At 49.1% G+C, this 23,429-nt stretch overlaps 1 protein-coding gene and 1 long non-coding RNA gene across 3 annotated transcripts; both read left to right on the forward strand.

Moving 5' to 3' along the window:
* The first annotated feature begins 581 nt into the window (after positions 1 to 581).
* On the forward strand, positions 582 to 21,861 carry FKBP5 (FK506 binding protein 5). 2 transcript variants are annotated; one of them, XM_017835787.1, is made up of 11 exons: positions 582 to 601; positions 9,616 to 9,744; positions 10,622 to 10,766; positions 11,014 to 11,156; positions 11,999 to 12,113; positions 16,076 to 16,232; positions 16,744 to 16,834; positions 17,526 to 17,609; positions 18,108 to 18,293; positions 19,166 to 19,405; positions 20,622 to 21,861. In XM_017835787.1, exons 2-11 carry the CDS (start codon positions 9,640 to 9,642, stop codon positions 20,727 to 20,729), a joined length of 1,374 nt encoding a protein of 457 aa, XP_017691276.1. In that variant the 5' UTR covers positions 582 to 601; positions 9,616 to 9,639; the 3' UTR covers positions 20,730 to 21,861. The 2 variants fall into 2 exon arrangements, with proteins under 2 accessions (XP_017691276.1, XP_017691275.1); XM_017835786.1 differs by lacking the exon at positions 582 to 601 and adding an exon at positions 662 to 685.
* LOC108507639 lies at positions 6,480 to 7,369 on the forward strand. The gene is made up of 2 exons (XR_001878209.1): positions 6,480 to 7,142; positions 7,270 to 7,369. It is a non-coding gene; the product is annotated as an uncharacterized LOC108507639 (long non-coding RNA).
* Positions 21,862 to 23,429: the final 1,568 nt, after the last annotated feature.

Here is a 23,429-nt window from a genome sequence, read left to right on the forward strand (position 1 = left end):
GTTCTCCAAACCCACGTCTCTCTGTCCCTAACTGCGGAGACAAATTTTTCACTCTCTAGTGCGGAATTTCCCATTACAAACCCCGAAGACCTTGCAGGCGTTGAGGCACCCATGGGGCGTTGTGGGGGGCTGGGGCACTTCTGGGGCATCGCACGGGGCTGGTTGTGTCTCTGGGGCCGGGGTGCCCTTGAGGAGCTCGTCTGAACCTGGTCCCCCGTTCTCCCCCGAGGGGGACAGCCCGGGGCTGAGGGAGCATTGGAGCACTTCATGGAGCCGACCCCCGCGGGCACCGCTCGGGGCCGGGACCCCGCGGAGCATCGCTCGGGGCCGCTCCCGCCCGGCTTCGCCGGCCCCGCCCCGGCAAGTGCGCGGGGGCGACCGGGGGGACCGAGCGGTCCGGCCCGTCGGGGGCGGGGAGAACGCCCTCATTTGCATATGCCTCCAGTGGAGCCAATGGGAAGGCACAGCGGCCGTCCTGGTCGGGACGAGCCGGCGGAGCGGCCAATGGGGCGCGGGCGGGGCGGGGCCGCGGGCGCGGAGCCGGGAGGCGCAGCCGGGCGGGCGCGCGGGGTCACTCGGAGCCGGGCGGCGGCGGCGGCAGGTGGGTCTGGGGCGCTCGTGGGTGCCACGCGTTGGGCTGTGGGGTCCGGTGGGCAGTCTGTGTGGGGCTGAAGAAATGCCGTGGGTAAGGGAGGCGAAAGCGTGGGGTAGTGCGGTGTTGGGGAGAGGCATTCGTGGGGCCGATGGACCCTGCCTGGGGCTCCGTGGAGGGCTTCGGGGTCCCGCGTGGGGCTGGAGCATCGTGTGGGGAAGGAGATGGTGCCCTCAGCTCTTGTTGTGGGATGAGGATAGGATGGGGGTTCCCACCCCATATAGCCCCCTCCGTGCAGGGAATGCCCGAGAGAGTTAATGCGGAGGTGCCCGAAGTGTTGCTGGAGGCACTGGGGTGCGCTGGGTGGGGAGGGGACGGGGCTGTCATCATCTGTGCCAGCGAGATGGTGCTCGACGGAGGGCATTTTTCTTTTCCCGCTTCACCTCACTAGACGAGGCTCCTGGGCGCAGCCGTAGGGTTTCCTCTAACACCACCGGCCAGAAAGACCCTGCAGGGTGTGTGCATTACTATATAGTGCCTTAGGCAGCAGGTATAAGTAGTTGCTCAAGGTAAATGTGATTTTTTTTTTCTAACTTCTGCTATTTTTCCCTCTCTCTGGGCATACAAACTCTTTCAAAGCTTCTGTTTTTAAAATGAACGTTCTAGTGAACTTACTCTTCTCAGGAGACAGTATTTTACACAATGAGCTATAGGAACTTGTGGGTGCTGGTGCAAAAAACCCTTAAAAAATAAAGTAAAAAAAAAGGCCAGGAGCTGATACTTTACGGTTTTAAACATAGAGTTTAAATAGTGTCTCACCATAATGGGCTATTAAACTGTTGAGGTGGATTTGGGATATCACTGGGATATCAACCCCAGCCTGGAAACTGGCAATAAAAGTTAAAAAAGAGAAGTTGAAAGCACAGATCACTCCTTCCTTTAAAATGTGGGAAAGCTGTCTCCCTCCTGCCTCCTTCCCTGCCCTGTTGAAAGGCTGGGGAGAAGAAAATAATTAAATACATCTGGTAGAGCCTGTATCTGGCTTTTATGGGCTCTTTTTCTGAAGGTGTGGGTTTGATTTGGATGGCAGTGCTGCAATTTGGAGATACTTGGGTTTTATTTCCAGCCTGGTACCCTGGAGATGACTTGGGTTTTATTTCCAGCCTGGTACCCTGGAGATGGGACAGAACTGCTGGGGGGACAGAAACGCTGCTGATGGAGAGGGAACCGCTGCCAGGGGATGTACCAGGAGTGTGGGGTTGAGCAGGAATAACTTCCCAGTGGTGCTGAGAGTTTTGCAGCCCAAAGGTGGGATGCTGGTCTTTGGAAGCGTGCTAGTCCTTGGCCCTGCAGCTTGATGACAGCAACTTGTGTGATGCAGGAAGGGGAAGGAAAGGTTGGGATGGAGCTGGGTGCTCACAGGAGCCAGTGGTAGTGGGGTGCTGGTGGAGGAAGGGGTGGCTGGGGCTTTTCTGTGGGCTTGAGATGGTGGAGCAGGTGGGTCTTGTGCTAGGGAAAATATGTGGTGGCATCGAGAAAAGGAGATTTCTGGAGAGTTGGTGGAGAAGTAATTTCTTCTGCTGAAATGCATGGGGAGGGGTGACAGCATGTGGCCTCTCTGGTGGCTTCGAGTCTGGAGGATGGAGCGGGACTGGTGCTGGAGGGGGTCCAGTGGGGAAGCTGGCATGATGGGGGCTGTTCATGGTGCCTATCCTGCCCAGAGCAGAGGTGTCTGCTGGGATCACTACTTGTGAAATTATTTTTTCTTCTTTTCTAAAAAAATAAAAAGAGATAATCTCCACTTCCCAAGGTTGTATTTGCCCATGTATTTGCCCATGTATTTGAGGTCCTTTTCCAGCACTGTTAGAGCATCTTCCCACTGGGACGAGGCAGAAAATAAGGACAATTCCTGAATAAAAACCATACTGCATCCCTTGAGAACATCACTGCTGTGTAATTAGATATGTTTTAATTACCTGCTTGCAGAAGGAGAAAGTTTGCTGGAAGGTTTGAAATGCTCAGCACCAAGACTGTCTTCTGTCTGGTTGCAGCTCCCAGGCTGCCTCAGGGGAAGAGTATTTTATAAACTAATTGGAGAATAATTTATCCTCAGTTATTTACCCTTTTATACTTTTTTATATTTTATTTTATAGTTACTCTCAGTTATATGTCTTGATATAAAATTGTTTCAGCCCCTTGAGGGAGCTACAGAACTCATACAGATCTTGTGCATATCACAGGGAAACAGCAAATTACTTAGCAAAGGTTTTCTTTTATTTTAGTGATCTATGTTTGTGGGTGTACAGAAGTGGCCGTGAGTGCTCTATTGTACAAGTTGTTCATGTAATTTGTTTGTCATGGAGCCAACAAGCTTTTTCCGTAACTAGTAATTGTTATTACTAAGGATTTCTGATTTTGCAAGTGAGTGTGTTGGAAAATTAGGAAAATAATACCAAAGTAACTGTCTGAAGTGAGGAGCTGGGATGATGAGGGACTGCAATTAAATCATCTTCTGCCTGCAATGTCCCGTCTTTGTAAATAGCAGTATTACTCTTAGATACTTAGCCTCATTAAAAATACTCTTATTTCAAGTACTTTTGGATTTATGTTAAATGTAATCACTTAATAAAATGAGCTCTAGGAGGCACCACCTGGCAAATAGCATTGTGTCTAGGATGTGACCCCCATCCCATCAAGGAGCCCTGGTGGGATGCAGAGCTCCTTTTCTACCCTCAAGTGATGTACACGAGTGTGTACGTGTGCCCATGTGTGTTCATGTGCATGTTCTTGCTCCTCTGGGCAGGCAGGGGTCCGGGAGCCCTGGTGATGGTCCAGCATCATCCCCAAAGCTTCAGCGTCTTCAGCCCCAACCCTCCTTCTGCCCAAGGGCTGACCCTGCCTGCACCTCGCAGTGTCCCCCAGTGATGGCCACCCTGGACCCCCTCCTGCAGTTTGTCCACTTGTGACGTTTCCTTGTCCTCTCCAAGAAATCCTGATTTGGCACAGGAACAAGCTGGTGTTTCACAACATGCTGGGAATTGCATTTTGCCCAAAATAATTTGGCATTTATAGACCGTTGGTGCAGATGGTCTTGTATGCCAAGTTATTTCTGGGCGCCAGCACTGCTGGCAGCGATGCTGGATGCTGAGTCGGGGATCCCCCCTTGGGATTCGCCACTGGGCTCTTGAGGTGCTGCTGAGCCCTTGTGCATGGAGATAAGTGATTAAATACAGCATTTGCACTGCCAGGGGGTGCTGCCATTTGGGGTCACCTGGCTGATAGTTTCTTGGAGAAAGCCTGAAATCTGTTGCAAGCAATGAGATGCTTTTAGAAATGGAAAAAAAAATAATCTAACTTTAATTGTCAGATTTATTCTGGAGAAAAGACTAAATCAAAACAGAATTGACAAACAAGGAGTTTCTTGTTTATTCCCATTTTGTATTTATTTTAGTCTCCTCAAGCTGTCCCTTGAAATTGAATTTGCTCAGCATTGATGTAGCTGCTGCCAGGAGGCTGCTTTGAGTCGCCTGTGGAGGCCTTGGACTTCACCAGGGTGTGCTGTATGGGGAGGGAAACTTCACATTTAATAGCCAGAGTTGAAATATTTCCTTCCAAAAAGCCTGGCTGGGTCTGTTCTCCCTGGTTGTTTGGACCAGGGGAGAAAACATGATTGATAGGAGCCTGCTTATTTTTGATGGCAAAAGACCCAGTTAGAGAGTGCCAAGGAGTGGGTAGTGGGATGTCAAGTACTTTCTCACATTTTACAGATGGTTTATGTAACCTTCTTGTCTATATTATTATATTTTTTCCCCATACAGTTACATAATCCTAATTTATGAAAGCTTTAGGAAATTGCATTCCCCACTGTGATGTGTCTGTATATAATGGCCTCTGAGCTTGTTAGGATGCAGCACTTGGCCCTTCTGCCAACCATCTCCCAAGAAGCTCAGGCAGGTGTGGAATAGCTATTTATACATTTATTGTTACCGTATTTCCTTAATTATTTTCTTTTAGCCATCATTGAAAGCTGTGTTAGCTCCTCAGGAGGGGTGCACCCCCTCAGGAGGGGTGCAGGCTGTTGCCTCTCCCTGCTGATGCAGAGCAGAGGCTTTGCTCCTGCATTCCTCTTTTTTTTCAGTATTTTTGAAATCTGTTGTCTGTGGCAGAATCTTGCTGTGATTTTTGTGATGGGAGCAGCTGAAATCCATGCTGGGGCCAGGGATGGCTTTGGGGGCCAGGAGCTGTAGAACATCGATGTGTAAAATATCCTCAACTGCATCCTGTCCCTAGCACCTTCTTCCCTTGGAAGAGCAACAACCCATAAATGTTTATGGCTTTTGCTCTCCCCGGTATACATTCATCTTTTGAAATAAGGGAGGAAGAAAAGAAAATGCTGCCTTTTTTTTTTTCCATTTCACATGAAAGCAAAAGGTGTTGTGTCTCTGGGTCCCCGCACTGGAGGGGATGGACCACAGGCTGCCGATGGGATGCTCGCAAGACAGTTCAAAGGAATTTTATCTGTGATTTTTTTTACTTTGAAGCAACCTGGAAAAAGCACCAAGCAGCGAAAGAGCCAGATCATTTTTAATGGGTTTATATTGTAAACTGGGAGGATAAAACCACCGCTCTCTGGAAGTCTTTTGTGTGTTGTTGGCATGGGCGTGTTTGCCTCACTCTGGGGGATGCAGAGAGACTGAACCCAACTTGCTTTCGCCTGAAATATTTTTTCTGGCAGGGATTAGTGACCCGTCCTGCTCACTTGTTCCTCTCGCTGCAGCTGAAATTGAGGGCAGCCTCTTATTTCACATATTTAAAAAAAAGATAGTTATGACTTGGATCTTAACTAAAACCATTCCAGAAGCTTAAAAATATTAGCTAGGCAGAATGATTAAGCAAGTGTGATGGGAACATACACAGTTGTATTTAAGTTAGTTGCATGCAGTAGTTTTCTCACTTTGTTACTCTTCACTGTTTAAAAACCTTCCCTTGCTGCTGCTCTTCCGTTAATAGACTGATATGTTCTGGTTCCTGGGAGGTGATTGGTGACTGCATCCCCCTCTGAAATGTCCCCATGGGATGGGTGGCACTGTTTTGCCTGGGAGAAGCTCGGGAGATACTGGGGTTTCCATGGGCAGAAGGTGTTAAACCTAGAGCAGGGACTGGCCGTAGATAAAGGAGAGCAGGGAGTTTGCTTCGGTCCCTAGTGAGGCGGGGCTCACCCTGGGCATGATGGAGGTTTGTTAGAGTGCTGGGCAATTAAAGCAGCTCTGCTTGCATTTTGGTTTTTTGTTTGAATAAAAGTTGCCATGCCCGACCTGCTGGGATGTTGGCTGCTTGCACAATGTGTGTGCTAGGAAGTAAATCGATCCATGTGAGCAATAGTTTCAATTTTATGGCTTCCCTGTTTATTTTAAAGGAGGGAGGAAAAAGTCAAGTGACCAGGATTAAAAAAAAGAAAAAAAAGTTAATATTTAATTCAAGCTGTGATGTGTAAGTGTGAGAAATGGCACTCGATGTCTGGGTGCATCCTTATGTGTTGGGATGGAGCTGAGGATTACATGGAGCTGCCTTGCTGGTCTTAAGAAGGTCATATTTTGTTAGTAATCCCAATTTGAATTTGTCGTCACCATCTACTGGGTCTGTGCTCAGCAGGTTGGCATTGCAGGTGTCTTAAAACACTCTCATCTGGGTAAAATCGCTGCTCTGGTCTTCCCTCTCCTGCTGCACAGGGACAGTTTGCTCAGCAAGAAGATATTTTACCCGAAAAAGTAATTCTTGTGATCAAAGGGGAACTGGAACCCTGGTGGGACAGTGGAGAGAGCCAGCTGCTATGCTAATTGGGTTGTTCTTCATTATCACCACCGGTGTGGTGGGGATGAAGGATGGAGGTGCAGCCCCATGCTGCTGCCCAGCTTGAGGGGCTGGGATTCAGGGTGATGCTCACTAGCATTCATGGCCCCACATCTTCCTGCTATGCATTTAGCTTTGTTGTTTTTTACCCTGACCTTTGCATTTTAAAGAAACTCCCTCCCGGGTTGCAATCTGAAGCTTTTAGGGCTGTTGTGGTGCCGTGGAAGTGCAAGCACTTTGTGCTAAGCGAGTCTTAAAAAACTAAACGCCAGAGCAGCCAACTCTTATTTTTCCATCCTGCTAATTTTCATCCTAGTAAAAAAATTGGACCAAATATAGCCTTGGTTTATTTTTTTAAAAGCAGATGGTAAGATGCTAAACACTGTTTGTGGAAACAGCAAGTCAAAACATCTTCCTATGGCTGCAATGAGCAGAGGAGCTGCCATGGGAAGTTTTTGCCATAGTCTCATCACTGCTCTCTGACCATGGTGGAGCATCATCTGTAGCTTGAAACTGCTGTCTCAGTTCTCCCTTCTTCTTAAATCCTGAAATCCTCTTTTAGAATACAGCACATGTGGTTTCTTTCCCCTCCACCCCCACCTCTTCTTATCGGGTGTTTTCCCACTGTGTCTCTGGGTGAACACCTCCCCAGACTCTCCCTGGACTTTCAATCCTTCTCCAGCAATTGCATGGTGGCAAGGTGAGACCCCTCAAAACACTCCCCAGTCTTGCTCTTCTTCCTCCTTTTCCCCTTCTGTGAGCCTCTGAGATCTGCAACATGAAGTTTCCATTTGGAGCTGACAAATTCCTGGTATGCTGATTTCTAGGAAACGTGGCTTGGGATCGGGATCGTGTGGTTGGTGAAACCCTAACATGTGTGATACCTGCCTGTCCTCAGCCTGGGGTCAGACATCTGCATCCTGTTCTTCGCTCTGAATTTTCACCCATTTCTCTGGATTGGAAGATAGCAACACCTGTGTGGAGAGGGAATTGTAAAATTAAATGGCTTGTTTTTATGACACGAACTTCTGTACTTCTCCTACCTGTCCATATTTGTATCCCAGGGAAATGAAGCAGGAGGGAGGATGGTTTATCCTGGCTTCATTTACAGATGTACAACATTAACTTGCGTGTAGTAGCAGCACTGGGAGAGCAGAATCTGCTTTGTTGTGTCAGAAACACCCATGGGCTTTTGTGTAGGGTAATTAATTAGTTCCCTCCCTATATCCAGAGTACACATGGTCCTGCAATGAGAAGATTCAGGCTCTGACACCACCAGCAAACTTGCTCAGCTCTCAGTGACATCCCTGTCTTCTTGGCATTTAAGTCTCAGGGAGTAGCAGATATTTCTTTTTGCCCTACAACTCTTTGTTTCAAATTAATTGGGATTTTGGACCCTAGCCAGCCTCCTTCTGTTGCTCCAAATGAGATATAAGTGGGAGCAGCATGCTCTTTTTTCTAACCTATTTGGAACTGTTTTTGCTGGACGGAGAAGTCGTGAGCTCTTTTATAATGTGGACCACATCTTAATAGCTGGTCTTGTGGGCTCCATCCCTCCCACTGCTTCTGACGCAGAGCGTCTCCCCTCCCGCTCGCCTTGGCCAGCTTCCCTGGATGACTCCTCTAATTGCTTACGTAGAAAAATAATGAGAAGGATGTGTATGGTGTATTTTTAGATGTCTCTTGGTGGGATTTAGCAACAGGCAAGCCAGAGCCAGCACCTCCCCTTCCGTCTTCTGCATCCCAGCGGTGGCTGCTTGGTGGACCTTGGGAGATTCTGTCCCAGGAGGTGGCACTTCTTTGGCAAGCTTCTCCCCTTTTCAGGCTTCTCCTGGTCCTTAATAAATGGGTTATGGATGCTGCATCTGTGGTGATGCACAGGATCTGTGCCAGGAAGCCCTGAGCTGGTACACGGTGCCAATGGCATGCCCATGCCATGATGGGTGCCACTACCTCCTTGCTCATCTCCAAGAGGAAAGCCGTGGTGGTGGCAGGGCAGTGTGAGCTGTGAGGGCTTGGAGACCATCCCAGCACCAGAATCATAGAATCATGGAATGGTTTGGGTTGGAAGGAACCTTTAAAGGCCTTCTAGTCCAACCTCCCCACCACAAGGGACATCTTGCACTAGACCAGGTTGCTCAGAGGTCTGTCCAAACTGACCTGGAATATTTCCAAGGGTGGGGCATCCATCACCTTTCTGGGCAACCTGTGCCAGTGCTTCACCACGTGCATCGTCAAACATTTCTTCCAAAGTAACTGATGGCATGTTTTCCAGTATATAAGTACCTGCAAGATAGTGGATCTCACCACAAGTTGCTTTTTCAGTGGTTTTTTTTTTTTAAGATGTTCCCATCTGAAACCTCAGTGGAGCAGAGGAAAGTTAAATATCACCCTCAAGACTGTTGAGCATTGCAATAAGTAGTTCCCTTATTTTTCACTTTGCTTCTTCCATTGCAGGGCTCTTTGTGTCTCGGTGGCTTCCTGTGCTGGGGGGGGGGCTGGGCTCCAGTTCTTCCCTTTCCACTCGGGCGCGAGGAACACAATTCTTCTTGCAACATGACTTAGCTGCCCTTGGAGCTGAAAACATCCTTTCTCTGCTCTTTCTGAATCCCCCAAATGAATGATTTCTCCTGCTGGTTAACATCAGCTTCCACACCAAAGACTGTGGGAAAGTTTCACAATTAGAGTGACTTTAATAGATCTGGTTTATGTCTGAAAAAAACCATTGCTTTCCAATTCTCTGTCACATGTTTTCTTGATGACGTGTCATGCAGCAGTGCAGCTACCAAAATAGCCTTACAGTCTGAAGGAAATCATCAGGAAATATGTTTTTGAAACCATAAGCAATTCCTTTTTCACCAGGAACCATTGGAAAAAGTCTCTGTTTGATGGAAAACGTGGCTTTTCTGGCACCTTGGCTGCTTTTGTAGTGGTGGTGGGAGGACAGTGCTCCAGCAGTTTGCCCAAAAAACCTCAGTTCCTTAGATTCTTGCTGTGAATTTTCTCTTTATCCACCCAGATAGTTGAGATTCTTTTGGTGTTGGGTTTGCTTTGGTTTTTGGAGAAGATGCTTGCTGTGCATTGTCTTTCCATGAAGGGTGATAAACCCTTTCCTTTTACACCACCTTTCATGGTCCTGCTGGGCTGATGGGGCGCATGCTGTGTCTCCCCAGGTCCAGTGCCTATGCCAGGAGACCATGACCACTGATGAGGCCACCAAGACCGAAGGGGAGGTGCAGGCAGTGGCCCTCACTGAGCGCGGGGAGGACATCACACCAGCTCAAGACCGAGGGGTTCTGAAGGTGAGGGGGGCTTGCAAGAATGTCCTGCCTTTCTTTCTGCATTTTGGGGTGCATGGTCACGTTGCTGGGCTGCATCCCCAGTCCTTGGGGTCACATAGTACTTTCAGGGTTGTAGGATTGAGTTCTTTCATTTGAAAGGCATCAATTGGAGTGAAGAAGGGTGGGAGGGGTGTTTGAGACTGAGCTGCTCCATGAATTTCACTGCCATTGTGTTCCTAATCAGATTATTAGCTGTAAATCCACAAAGAATTTTTGTATGTGACTCACAGACGTTAGAAAGAGCACATAACTGAGGTCATCCAGTCTGCTCCACAACCCCTTTTCATATTCAGAGCCATTTCTGGATAGATCTGCTCCCCAGTGCTTGCTCTTCTCCAGTTAAATAGCACCTTTCCTCTAAGAATAGCATCCTCCCCTGCTCCATCCTCAGCTTGAGAACTGCTTGTTCCAGGCTGTAGCATTCAGAAAAAAAGAAGTGTTGACAAGAAGTGAGTAGTGAACAGACACACTCCTGTGAGTAAAATGCGTACGGACAGAAAGTGAACGTAATTGCATTCACTTTGGGTTTCGAACCACAGTGTTTATCGAGACACCTCCGCAAAGTACGGGCAGGTCTCTACTCCCAGCCCTGTCCCACTCCATTGTCATGGCTCTGGTTTGAGATTTATTTTTAGGAGCTGATGGAAGGATGAATTGAATGACTCCCACTTGAGCCTTCTGTTTGTTTAGAGCGGCACTGTGGTGTATATGCATATGTGTGTGTGTATATATATATATATGTTTATGTAAATGCACGTGTGTGTGCGTCTCTCTCTCCTTCCATATGTATCCTCAGCTGTCCTATGGCCCCTGCTCATGGGTGGTTTCTCTCTCACAGATCATTAAGCGACCTGGGAGTGAAGATGAGTCTCCCATGATCGGGGACAAGGTTTATGTCCACTACAAAGGCAAACTGGCCAATGGTAAAAAATTTGACTCCAGCCGCGATCGGAATGAGCCCTTTGTCTTCAGCCTGGGCAAGGGTGAGCTGCTCCAGGGAAGTTCATCCATGGGGATGCTGGAAGGTGGGATGATCCCAGTAGGAGCAGGTGGGATCATTCTGGTGGGATCAACTGACCCTGTTTCAGTACAGATGGACGATGTCAGCCCTGCCCTAAGTGGCTTGAGTGTATGGGCTTTTTTTAGGTGCCATCCTTACAGCACTCGGGCTATTTTTTTTTTCTGGGCTGCTGGTTGCTCCCTCCTGCCTGACATTTGCCTCTCTCCTAGGTCAGGTAATCAAGGCATGGGACATTGGGGTAGCTACCATGAAGAAGGGAGAGATCTGCTACTTGCTCTGCAAACCCGATTATGCATATGGCTCTGCTGGCAGTGCCCCCAAAATCCCCGCCAATGCCACCCTCTTTTTCGAGGTGAGTAATGCTGGTGAGCTGGCGCATGGATGAGCTCACTCGCTCCCTTCCTGCTAACCAGCTTAGAAATAATAATAATAATTTAAAAAAACCCAAAAAACAACAACAAAAAACCCAGCTTGGATTCCTGAAGTGTGTCTCTCTGCTCCAGGAACTGCTGCCAAGGTTTTCTCAGAAATGTGTGTCTGAGCTGGGAGGCTGGGACTGAAACTCTGGGTGAGGAGAGCACCGGTGCTGGGGCAGGGAGTGGGCAGATTCCTGGTTTAAACATGTACAGGGGAAGGAGAAAGCAGGTGGGAAATGCCTCCAGGTGCTAAAAAATGATTAGTGCTGTCGAGCGGTAGGAAAGCCACATTTTTGGCACAGTGTGATTGCTGAGACGAGGCATTCCTCCTGGGCTGGGCTCGTTGGGACAAGGCAGGAGGAATGGGTCTGTCCTAAATTAAGGCTTAGTCTTTCCAAGTCGAGTGTGGACTAAGCTGTGGGTTGGAGTTGGTCCCATCAGAGGATGAAGGGGAAACTCCTGCCTAACCTGGTCCCAGGCAACTTTCACAGCATCTTCCAGCAGTAGCTGTGTTGTACCCTTACAGGTTTAATACATTTATTTTTACTGTTACTTTGTGTTATGCTTCAGGTACTGGATGTGCCCCAATTTCTAATAAATTGTGTGTGTTATGCTGTGGTTTGGAGCTGGATTTTATGGACAACTGCTCCTCAGCTGAATGGAGAATAAGCTGGCTTGGTTCTCCAGCCAGAGGATGAACTGCTGCTTTGTGGCTTTGTTTTTCCCTTCTCCTTCCCCCCTACCTAAGCTCTGCCCACTTTTTCTTTATTTTTTTTAGGTTGAGCTGCTTGACTTCAAAGGCGAGGACTTGTTTGAGGATGGAGGAATAATCCGAAGGATCAAGAGAAAGGGGGAAGGTTACTCCAACCCTAATGAGGGTGCCACTGTGGAGAGTGAGTGCTAGTGCCTTGTAGAGGAGCTGGAGGGATCAGCCTGTCCTGAGCCACTCCACTTTCTTCTCCCTGGCAAGGACCTACTGTACAGGTTGTAGGTGGCCGTGCATCGTGATAGGATGCAGTTACATCCATCCGGAGGCCAGATGGGGTGGAAAGGGGCTGGGAGAGCAGCAGCGCACTGCTGACCCAGGGATGCACCTCTGAGCTCTCCTTGGCTGGGCCCTGTGATGGCTCTACTAGAGCTGCTGCCCTAGAAGGCTGGTTGGAAAACCCTGAGCCCAGAGCTGCTCAGCCAGCATCTGTGGGGAGGATGGAAGAAGCAAAGCCCATTTCCCTGCCATTTCCCCTGACCCTTTTGCATCTCATTGCAGTGTCCAAGATGCTCTGTGATGTGCCATCTGCAAAAACCCCTGGCTCTGCCTTGCCTCCAAAGCATCAGTTGCCAGGCCTTCCTCCCTTCATGGAGGAACACACACTTGCTAAGTGTTTTGGGCAATGATACAGGCGCTTGGCACCTTCTTTGGCCTCTTTGTTCCAATGTTGATGGTATTTTTGGTGGGTTTTATCGCATCTCTTGCAGAATGGGGCCTTTTCCTTTCCCTATGGCCAGAGGGCTGCTCATGGAGGGGAAGGAGATTATTACAAGGGGTTTGCTTGTAATAAGGGTGGTTTCAGCTTTCGTGGGAGGATGAGGAGCTCAGGTCCCATTGGGCTCTCCCTGTTCTGATCCCATTTCTGGAGCAGATGTTTCATGAGGCTGGAGAGGGGAAGCCAGATTTGGATTTTGGTTTTTTTCTTTCCCAAGAACCACTGGGACACAGACCCAGAGCTTGCTTCATATGGGACGCATTTAGTTTTTTTCTCACTTCCAGAGCTCCTGTGCAAAGATCCTAAAGTCCCTTTAGCGACTGAGAAATTGAATCTGAGCTGTGACAGCTTATAAAGCTTGCAGCCTTAAATGGCCAGTTCTTCTAACGAGGCTTTTTTTAAGGAAAAATGAGGTTTTGACTCAGATTTGACTGTCTGCCTCCCCTGTGCTGAGCGTCCTAGCTGTGGACCAGCCACAAGCTAAGCTTCAAGCTGGCTCTGCTACCCCAAAGATTAAACTGAAAGACTAAATATAATTGAAATCATCACAGATCCAGCTCTCATATTTATTTTGATTAGGTCTGAGCTCTTTAAAGACAGCGCTGTGCTCAGTGGGGAGGACGGGAAGAGCACTGGTCCTTCTGTAGTTGTTCCCTTTGCAGCTTGAGGTTTTTTGGAACGTGATGATGATGCTCAGGCTCAGGCAGGGGCTGGGGGGGGGGCAGGGGAGGTCATCAGCCAGGAATCATCTCTTTGAAAGGACATAAGGAGCCAAATAACAAGTCTCCCCATACACCAATGTCCCACAGCCCATTATCCTTGCTTTACTTGTTTCAAATTAATGTGTCCATTGGAGCAAATGCTGTGAGCAGGAGCACGTGTGTCTCAGAATCATGGAGGTAGATGCCCTGCCAGGCCATCCTGTGGAGCCAGCACTGCTCGTGTAGGGCAGGGATGGGGAATGCTGGGCTGATCCCTGTGGCAGCCCACTGGCCCTGCCAGCCTTTCTGGTCGTAGCTGCTGTGGCCCCTAATTCATTGAGACCTACACATCCTTATATGTTCAGAGCCCTGAGACTACCTTAAATACATCCCCGTGAGAAGGACAAGGAGAAGGCAGCCTTGCAGTGAATGTTTTGGGTGCAAATAGATTTTGTTGGTTTTTTTGTTGTTGTTTTTTTTTTTTGGTAACAAATGCAACTGTGTTTATGGTGGGCACTATGCTGGGGATGGCACAGCTGTGGAGACAGGCAGCCCACCCTGGGATGAGGCTGTGATCCAGGGGGGCAGCGATGGTTTCCCTCAGCTGTGTATTTGGGAGGTGCTGGAATTAGGCTGGAAGAAACCATGCTTCCAGGAGCAAGTATCTCCAGGTTTTTGTAGGTTTTAAGTTTTATAGACCTTAATTCACAGTTCTGATCTCTAAAACCTGGGCTGCACTCAAAATCTGTCATTCCAGCTTTGGTTACATCCTTTCCCCCCACCCCTCCTCCTTCTCCGTTTTTAATCTGAGTACAAATTGCTGTCAGCACATCAAGTTCGTGTGCCAGCCACACTCAGTACACTCTGTTCTCAGCTCTTCAAAAACAAAATCGCTGCAGGCACCGAGAGAACAATAAGTCAGAGCTGCAACCAGAGTGATGTTCCTTCAGTGGCTTTTTTTTCTCTGTAATCCAAGAGCAACTGCAACCAGCTGACCTGCTCCTGGAAACCTGAGTGGAGATTTTCCCCCCTTTGCTTGCCTTATTTTATGTGCAATTAAAATAGAGAAAAACTGTCCGTGAAAGGAAGGATCATGGCATCTTCTTGTGCATCCTACTCTAACATGGGATCTTCCTATTGCTGCCACGTCCCACAGAGGGTGTGGAACTTGGGAGGGCTGTAGTGCTGCTTTTGAGGTCAGGGATTATGGATCTGTACTCCCTAGGAAAATGCAGGGAGATGGCACAGTGCTGTGGGGTTGCTGGGTTACCTGTATTTTAGGCAGAACTTTTCAGTTTTCCTATGCCTAAGGAAATAGCCAGATTGGTATTAGGTAGTGCAAAAGCAGAGGTTGACTCTGTAGGAGCTGGATTTGCCTTTTGTCCTCATCCCAAGATGGGTGAGCTCACACCAGCCTGAGCCTGGTGGTCACTGTGCACCAGTGTGGATGCAGGATGTGTCCTGGGAAGCTGGCATCCTCTGCTCCTCCACGCTTGAGTCCTAGCATGGCTTTGATGGCAGGAGCTAAAGGGTTGAACCTGCCGTAGGAATGGGGGACTGCCTGTGGGCTTGCTTGTTCCCTGTGTCTCATACTGGGGACTTCCTGTAGGCCCCAGGGCAGGGCAGCATCGTGAGGTGGAGATGGGTGGGTTTCCTTCAGCGCAGGCTTCAGCTGTCCAATGCAGAGCCCAGATCCTCATGGCTGTTTCTGGTACAGTGCCGTCTTTGGCTTGTCCTGCTGCTCACCTGCCACCACAGTGGGATGGTCAGTGCCCTGTAGCATCTCAGGTAGCATCCTGCTCTCTCCAAGCAAAGATTAGGCTCACATTCTTGCAGGCCACAAAATCTCTAAGCACAGTTGTGACAACAGGAATGCCCATTGTGAATTTTTCCTCTTAAAAAGCTTTTTTTTTTTGTTTCACTTTTTTTAACAGCATGCAGGAGTTCCTTATAAAACTGCTTTTACTTTGTGCCTGCCTGCATGTGTATGCCTTGTACCCTGCAAGCAGAATGCAAAGATCGTAAAAGCGTCCCCGAGGCCTGGAACATCTTCAGGATTGAATAAATAAAGAATAATCTTGCTGTGGAAACACAGCCAGGAGTGCCAGGTGGTGGATGTGCCAGGTACCCAGTGTCCGCTCTGGCTGCACTTCTGCCAGCGTCTGGGGCTGGAACAGCACAGTTACTGGTTGAAGATTAAAAATAAAAAGTTTATCTTGTACTTTGAGTTCTGAGAGTCAGGAGAACATGGCCTTGTTTTCGAGGTAGAAGTCAAGGCAGTATAGTGCTGTATAGAAGATTTGTAATCACCGTGATAAACTCTGCGTGGCGGCGTGCCAGGAGCAATATCCAGTTCCAGTAAGACTTGACTCGTGCAGTTGAGTACAAGGGGAACATATTAGTCACGATGTTTATCTGTTGTTTGGTCCTTGGTTAGACGAGATATGCCTGCCTTGCTTTTCAGCAATGTTCCTAAGCTGTCCCTATCCCTCTCTGCACCAGGAGGTTCTTGGCTGCCCCCAGCCCTTTGTCTTCCCTCTTCCAGGGCTGGAGGCTTTGCTGGATTTTGGGAGAGATAAAATACTTTCTGATACTTTGGAGCCCACATTGCTCCAAGGTTTGGGTAACTGTGGGTGTGATCCTGCCACATTCCCTCTTGTCCTCCTGCAGTTCATCTGGAGGGATTCTGTGGCGGCAGCAGGTTTGACTGCAAAGATGTGAAGTTCATTGTGGGCGAAGGAGAGGACCATGACATCCCCATCGGCATTGACAAAGCCTTGGAGAAGATGCAGAGGGGAGAGCACTGTATTCTCTACCTCAGCCCACGGTAAGGATCATCCCTGCAGGGATGCTGTGTGGGCTTCACCTTCCAGCATTGTTTTAGCACTTATGGAAGATGGCTGTCCTGAAAACAGAACTCTCCAGGAGAGCTGCAGTTTAGCAATGCCAGCAGGAATAGTAAGAGAGACTAGTGGTGTGCAGACAAGAATCTTGAGATGCTTTAAAAAAATCAGGTAAAAGGGCTTTATCCAAGTCCAGTGTCTGATGTCTCCCTGGAAATTGCCGGGGCTGGGTCCTTAGGCTGGAGAGAAGCCTATGGAAAAAGATGGCTTTGCAGCCAGAAGGGCTGATTCCCAATATATAATGCGTTGTATATTGTCAGGTATCTTTGCTCATGGAGAATAACATAACCCTGGCCCCAAAATGTTAGAAAGCTGTGGGCAGGGAGCTTGGATGTGAAAACAGAATTGGGAACCTGGGCCTGCGTTTATGGCCAAGGGCTGCTAAAATGAAGGGTTTCTCCCCCTGTCCTCTGACTGCCTCCTTCTGCCCTCCAGGTATGGCTTTGGCGAGGCGGGGAAGCCAAAATATGGCATCCAGGCGAATGCTGAGCTGGTGTACGAGGTTACACTGAAAAGCTTTGAGAAGGTGAGGGCAGAGGCACGCTGGTCCCTTCTCAGATTACAGGAATGTTGGGCCCTGTGTAGCATCCAGCCTTTGTCCCTGGTGTGTCTGCAAGCCTGACCCCCGCTGAAGTGGACACGTCACCAAGGAGCTTCGTGTTCTTAATTTGTTCTTCTCTGTTGGTTTGTTTTATTCTTGTGGCTTGGGTCCAAGGCTGGGTCTCTTATTTGTTTCTTGTCCTTTTGTACTTTCTTTTTCTTTTATTTTTCCTTCTCCTTTTCCTTTTTCCTTTTTTCCTTTTCTCCTTTTTTCTCTTTTTTTTCTCCTTTTTTCTTTTTTATCTCCGTGTTTCTTTTTTCTTTTTTTTCTTTTATTTTCTTCCTCTTTTTTTCTCCCCTTTTTTCCCCTGGGCTCCACAGATAAGAGCTGGTGCATCCAGCCAGCTAGCCCTGAGGAGCTTGTCTGTGCCCATGAGGAGCCTGGGAGTGGGACACAGGAGAAGCCCATGGGATGGGGCAGGTGCTGCTGTGCCGCATCCCTAGATGGGTGCCCTGCCATCGCCCTGGCTGCAATAGGAGCAGAGTTGGCTCCTTGCTCTGGATATGGCCCTGGTGAGCCCTGAGCATGAACAAGCTGTCCCAGAGAGTGGTGTGGTCCTGCCAGAGGAGGGGGGCTGCTGCACTCCCCTGGGAGTGCTCCAAGCATTCCTTTGCAGGCCAAGGAGTCGTGGGAGATGGACACCAAAGAGAAGCTGGAGCAGGCTGCTGTCGTCAAGGAGAAGGGCACAATGTACTTCAAGGTTTGTGAACTTGGGGATGACAGAGGTGAAGGAAGGGAACTGGAAATTAATTTGGGGTGACATCAGATGCATGACTTGGCAGCCATCAGTGTCAGAGAAACCATGTACCCCCAGACAGTGCTGGGGAAGGCGAGTCCTGCCCTCCCTCTGTCTTTTGCTCACTCCTTGATGCTCCCCGAGATATCTCCTCCTTTCCCAGTGTTTCCTTGGCTGTATGTGCTCCCTGAAGAGCAGGACAGCAGATTGAACCCTTCCTGGGCCAGGGCTAATGCTGAGAGGCTTTAGAGTTCCCTGTCACAGCTGGGGCATCCCAATCCTCCCCACTGCTCTGACTTGGCTTTTCCCAAGCCTGCTGTTTTTGTAGGTGTTCAGCATCCTCCTCCTTTCATTTACTTATTGAACACACCACATTACACTTGTTACCTGTTGTGAGATGTTGCGGGAGCAGATGAGTGTTGTCGCTTGGGTTCCTCTAGCCTCTTCTTTGCTCCATCCCAGGAAGGCAAGTACCTGCAGGCAGTGATTCAGTATGGGAAGATTGTGTCCTGGCTGGAAATGGAGTATGGCTTGTCTGAAAAAGAGTCAAAAGCCTCTGACTCATTCCTCCTGGCTGCTTTCCTCAACTTGGCCATGTGCTACCTGAAGCTGCGAGAGTACACCAAAGCTGTGGAGTGCTGTGATAAGGTAGAGGTGCATGAGCCCCAGGGATAGAGCATCCTCTTCTCCTGCTTGTTTTCATTGGGAGTTCGTTGGGATTTTTTTGATTTCTTTTCATATAAGAAGCAATTTCCAAACAGCAATGGGATGATGGCATCCCTTCCGCACCTCGAGGTCTCCATGGATGCTGTGTGCTTAGGACCAAAAGTGCCTTTTGGGGTTCAAAATCCACCTGGACGTGTGTTTACAACAGCTTTTCTTCCTAAGCCAGATCCATGAGACTGGATCTGCGTAGACTGACGACCTTGGGGTGCTGTTTAGATCTGCTCAGGCTGGGTCTGGGCACTGAGTTCTCCTCTGGGTGTGACAGAGGCAGGCTCTGTGGAGCTGCAGTGGATCTCCAAGCCAGTTGAGGAGTGGGATGGGGCTTTGCCAGTCCCTAAAAATCTTTGACCTTGTCTTTGTCAGGAAACTCTGAATTCTTTTATAAAAGGCTTAAATTTAAGCATCTTGCATGTGGGTAAGCTAATAAAGCTAGTTGTCTTAGTCTAAAAGGTAAATCATATCTGAGGTGCATATATGGCTTTTACTAAAGGAAAATAATGTCATTGCTAGAACAAGGAGACTAAAGGGTTGAGTGTTTACACCTGATTTCTTGCCTGTGAATTTGTCTCCCACTGACTGTCACACTCAGGGGTATTTTAAGCAAGGAGAAATAAAAATCTATATTAGTGACCTGCCATCTGCTGATGGAGAAGAGGTAATTTTTGTTGAGCAAGATGCAAGTGCTCTGGAGACTTGAAGCCACCTTCTCCTAATTTTGACAGATTTAATGAGGCTTTGACCATTAAATTTTTGGGGGGAGCTCCAGGGTGCTAAGGGGACTTGTGTGTTTCCAGGCACTGGGACTGGATCAGGACAATGAGAAGGGCTTGTACCGGAGGGGCGAAGCCAGGTTATTGATGAACGAGTTCGAGCTGGCAAAGTGTGACTTTCAAAAGGTGCTGGAAGTGAATCCACAGAACAAAGCAGCAAAATCTCAGATCTCTGTGTGCCAGAAGAAAACGAAGGAGCACAATGACCGGGACCGGAGGATCTACGCAAACATGTTCACAAAGTTTGCAGAGAGGGATGCAAAGGTGACTGCTGCCCATTTTTGGCCATCTAGCAGGCTGCACTGAGGGATGCTCGTCAGGCTTGTGATGAGAAGAGATGGGTTAAACCAAATTGAATTATAGATCAGGCTGAGGATGGAGGGATAGAGCCTGCTGCAATGGGAGGAAGCATTTTACTTCTTGGTCTCTTTTGTGCAGATGCTGCCATCAGATGCTCAGTCATCAATAAAAGGATTTGCAGTGTGAGCTCACATGGGCTGATAACAGGGTCAGCATTGGTACTTAATTTTGCTGTTCCCAGCTAGTGACTACTGATGAACTCCTGGTCTCCAGTAAAATGAAGTATCATTCCATCTCTGACAAGGCCAAGGGTATTTTGAGACATGATAGTATGGATTTCCTGAAGTTGGTAAGGCAATAGCCTGCTCCTCTGCTCATATGGAGAGGTTGCTGTCTCGTAACAGGCTCTCATCCAAAATTCCACTGGAAACCTGGTGTACTGTAATGAGAGAGGACACAGCTTTGCAAGCTATCTGTGTGGGTAATTTTTAGTATAAGCTGTTCTGAACTGGTGCCTGGAGGTTGAGGCTGTGGATTAAGTGACCAGTGCAGACTCTGGGGAGCAGCATGCTGGGGCAACTGGCTTGGGCAGGGAGTGGAGCTGCCCTGGCCATCTGCTGGCACTGTGGTTGGCTTGTGCAGCTGGTTGTGACAGGAAGAGGCACTGCTGGAGCAGGCATAAGGCTTCACCGTGCCTTAGTACTCCTCTCCTGCACCCGCTGGATGGGTTGCACCCACAGTTGGGTGGGTGGCCTGCAGCCATGACCAGGTGTACATGCTACACCTCCAGCTGGGTGGACAGGCTGCACCTGTGACTCCACTCCGATGCTACTGCCTTACCTCCTTGTCCCTCTCTTCTGTGCCTCTGCACCCATCTGTCCAGGCTCACTCCATGTCAGTGGTCTGCTTCTGTTGAGGTGGGTCACAATCGTTCCCAGGGATCCCATACCTTCCCCAAAAGCTGGCTGAGCTGGTGAGGTTTAACCTCTACCAGCCACTGAGAAAACAGGACCCTCCAGTTTAAGCTGCAGTATTTGATAAGCATGGGGGAGCTGTTGGGGACAATTTTGCCTGCCCTTCCAGGCTTGACTACCTCTGCCTATCCCCAGCATCACTGTCACCTGCTTGCTTCTTCCTTTTCCTGTTTCCAACTCACTGTGCTTTATTTGCTGTTTGGCAGGAAGCAGCTAGCAAAACCGGGGTGGAAAGAGTAGCAGAGAAGGCAGCTTGTGAAAAAGGACTGAAAACTCCTGGTGCTGAAGATGAAGAGGCTGAAGGACACGTATGATGGAGGAGGAGGGGATGGGAGAGCCTCCTGCCCTTGGCCCACACAGAAAAAGGTTTCTGCCAAACCTCGGAACTTGCCAGTGTTTTCTTGTAAAGCTTGTTACAGTTTGTGTGATTGTGAAAGCAAAAAGAGCCCCGTAAAGAAAAACAAACCCTGTCCTACCGCCTGGGTGCGCTCGGGGACAGACCAGGAGCGGCGGAATGCCAAGGGACCACCGCACGTGGAACAAATAGCTTTTAAAGAGCAAGACAAAGAAAAAAGTAATAAATTAAAACTCTTACATCTTGGGACGTTTCCATAGACAGCTTTTCCCAGCTCCCTTGGCTTTATATCCACTGTCAGCACAGCATCCTGGGTGCTCTGAGATGCGCTGGGATGTGGGACATACTCCTTGTACGCTGCTGTGCTGCCTCTGGTTGTACCCGGTACACGACCGGGCTGCACCGCCCCGGCGCCAGCCCTGAGCACGCAGGGCAGCGCTGAGTCACGGGCACGGTGGGAGCCCAGGGCTGGCTGACAGGGATGTGGCCCCCGGGGCTCTCTCACCCATGGTGGCTGGCTTTCTCTCCTGCTGAATTCTTGCCTGTGGCCAAAGGGGTTGCAAAGCGGAGCGAGGCTCGATGTGAGGACCCACATCACCTCCACTGCAGCCCCTCAGTGCAGGGATGTAATTTGTCAAGCACTGTTTGGGGAAGGGGACATAGAGATTTTATCTTCTGAAGAAGCTGGTTTCTATTTCTTTAGAGAATAAAAGCCTATCCAGGTTTGCAGGCACTCAGCCTGCAGCCTGCACCCCATCTCTTGGCTCTCGACTTCAAATGGGAGTTTTATTGCTTATTTGGGATCCATACCTAGAGAAAATAAAGAACAGGTTGACGTGTGGTTCAGAAGGCAAGTGACTGGGTCTGAGCTGGTACCATGGGTTTGTAGCTTGTCAGTGAGCTGCTTTCCCATGGTGAGGAGGTGCATCGTGTCCTTGCACCGATATTGCTGCCTCCTCAGCCATCAACCCTCTCCATCCTAAAGGGATGCTGTCACTTCTGCGTGAGAACAGCTGTCCAGTTGTTATTTTTCCTGTCTCTTTGTAATATGCCTTTTGGAGCTTGAAAATAAACAACTGAAAGAAAAAAAAGAAGTACTTTTTTCTGGATCCTGCTCAGCAAAGAAGGTGGCTGTGGGGAGGATAGGTGTGTACTCCCCAGGTGGAGATGCCCCAGCAATTAAGAAATTATTGGTGTCTCCAAAGTCTGATGCTGCTGCCCCTTTTTATCAGTGCTGTCATTTACTGGAGAGCCAGTGAAGGGCCAGAATGCTGTGCTTTGAAAAGTCCTGACTAGGGGATGCTCTCTGGGGGTCTGCTGCTTCAGCTGCTCATCCAGGTCTTGGGCTTTCCACCACCCTGAGATGTCCTAGAGCCAGCAAAGTATCCCTGGGGGTGCTGCCCAGGAAAGCTGCTGTGAGACCCAGGGTCTCTGAAAAACATTTTTTTTTCTTTTTTTTTTTCTTGCAGGCAGGGCAAAAAAGTCCTTTGGGGGCAGCCCAAGCCACATTTTCCATAGGAAACAATCTCTACCAAAAAAAAACCCAACTCACTTTGCGGTTTCCGGGCTTGCTTCCCGTTTTAAAGGAGATTTTTTATGTATTTTAGCTTGGTGTTTTTCTATCCCTTGGAAAAGAAATTAAACTTATGTGGGTGATGTGATTTGATTTAGAGATTAAAGGGAAACCAGGAGGATATTGTACGGAGGCATCGGAAGTTTGCAGTGCTGGTGGGTCTCGTTGTGCGGTGCTCAAATGCCATCTAGTGGCACCGGGCACGGCGTGGCGGGGGTTTTGAGGTGACTGTGGTGGGCGGGGCAAGACCAGGGGTCCGGTGGAGACACTTGGCTTGTCCGGCTTTGCAACCGAACAGCATCTGCAGGGGCCTTTGAGAGGGAATATTAAGAACAAAATATTGAGTGGTGTAATAACGAGGTGAGGTGTGAGCTGCAGGGCGTGAATCCCATCACCCAAAGAGACCTGGGGACACGGACAGGGGTCGAAGGAAAGTGGTGGTCCGTATGGAAACCCTTAGCACCGCCTGGAGCCAGGGATGTTGCCTACTCCTGCATGGGCTTTCCATGCACAACTCACACAAACCAGTCCAAATCCTGCTATTCTCTCACCAAGAAGACTTTTTGGGTGGAAAAAAAAATAAAAGAATATCCAGGGAGGATAACCCTAAATACAGTCAGACAGCATTCCTCTGCCCACACCAGACTGGAGTGAGTGGCTCTGCTGTGTTGGGGACCCCACTCAGCAAGGGAGGAGTTGTGCACCCGTACATTCCTGCAGAGCCCCCTTTTCCTGTAATTACTACCCTGCCAGCTGCTCTCCCAGCAAGCCTGGCTGACAGCCCCTGAAATCCTATTAAGGGAGTTTCAGGAGAAATAAAGTTAATCATCTCCTTCACCTGCTCTTACTCCTCCTCCTCCTTCTCCTCCTCCCACCACAAAGGCTTGTGGAGGTGGCTGAGCCAATGCTGTAAGAGCACTCAGACTATTGTAGGTGTGACTGACCCCATGGATCTGGTCCTGGGTTGGTAGGGGCTGCAGCATCAGAAGGTCAGCAACTGGTGCCAGGGAGGAGGGGAGGCAGTCAAGGCAGGACAGAGGAAGCGATGCCGTTGCAGACGGAGATCCTGCGCGAGGTCTGGGCTGC

This window comes from Lepidothrix coronata, unplaced genomic scaffold, assembly GCF_001604755.1.
Source record: "Lepidothrix coronata isolate B3197 unplaced genomic scaffold, Lepidothrix_coronata-1.0 Scaffold263, whole genome shotgun sequence".
Taxonomy (NCBI): Eukaryota; Metazoa; Chordata; class Aves; order Passeriformes; family Pipridae; genus Lepidothrix; species Lepidothrix coronata.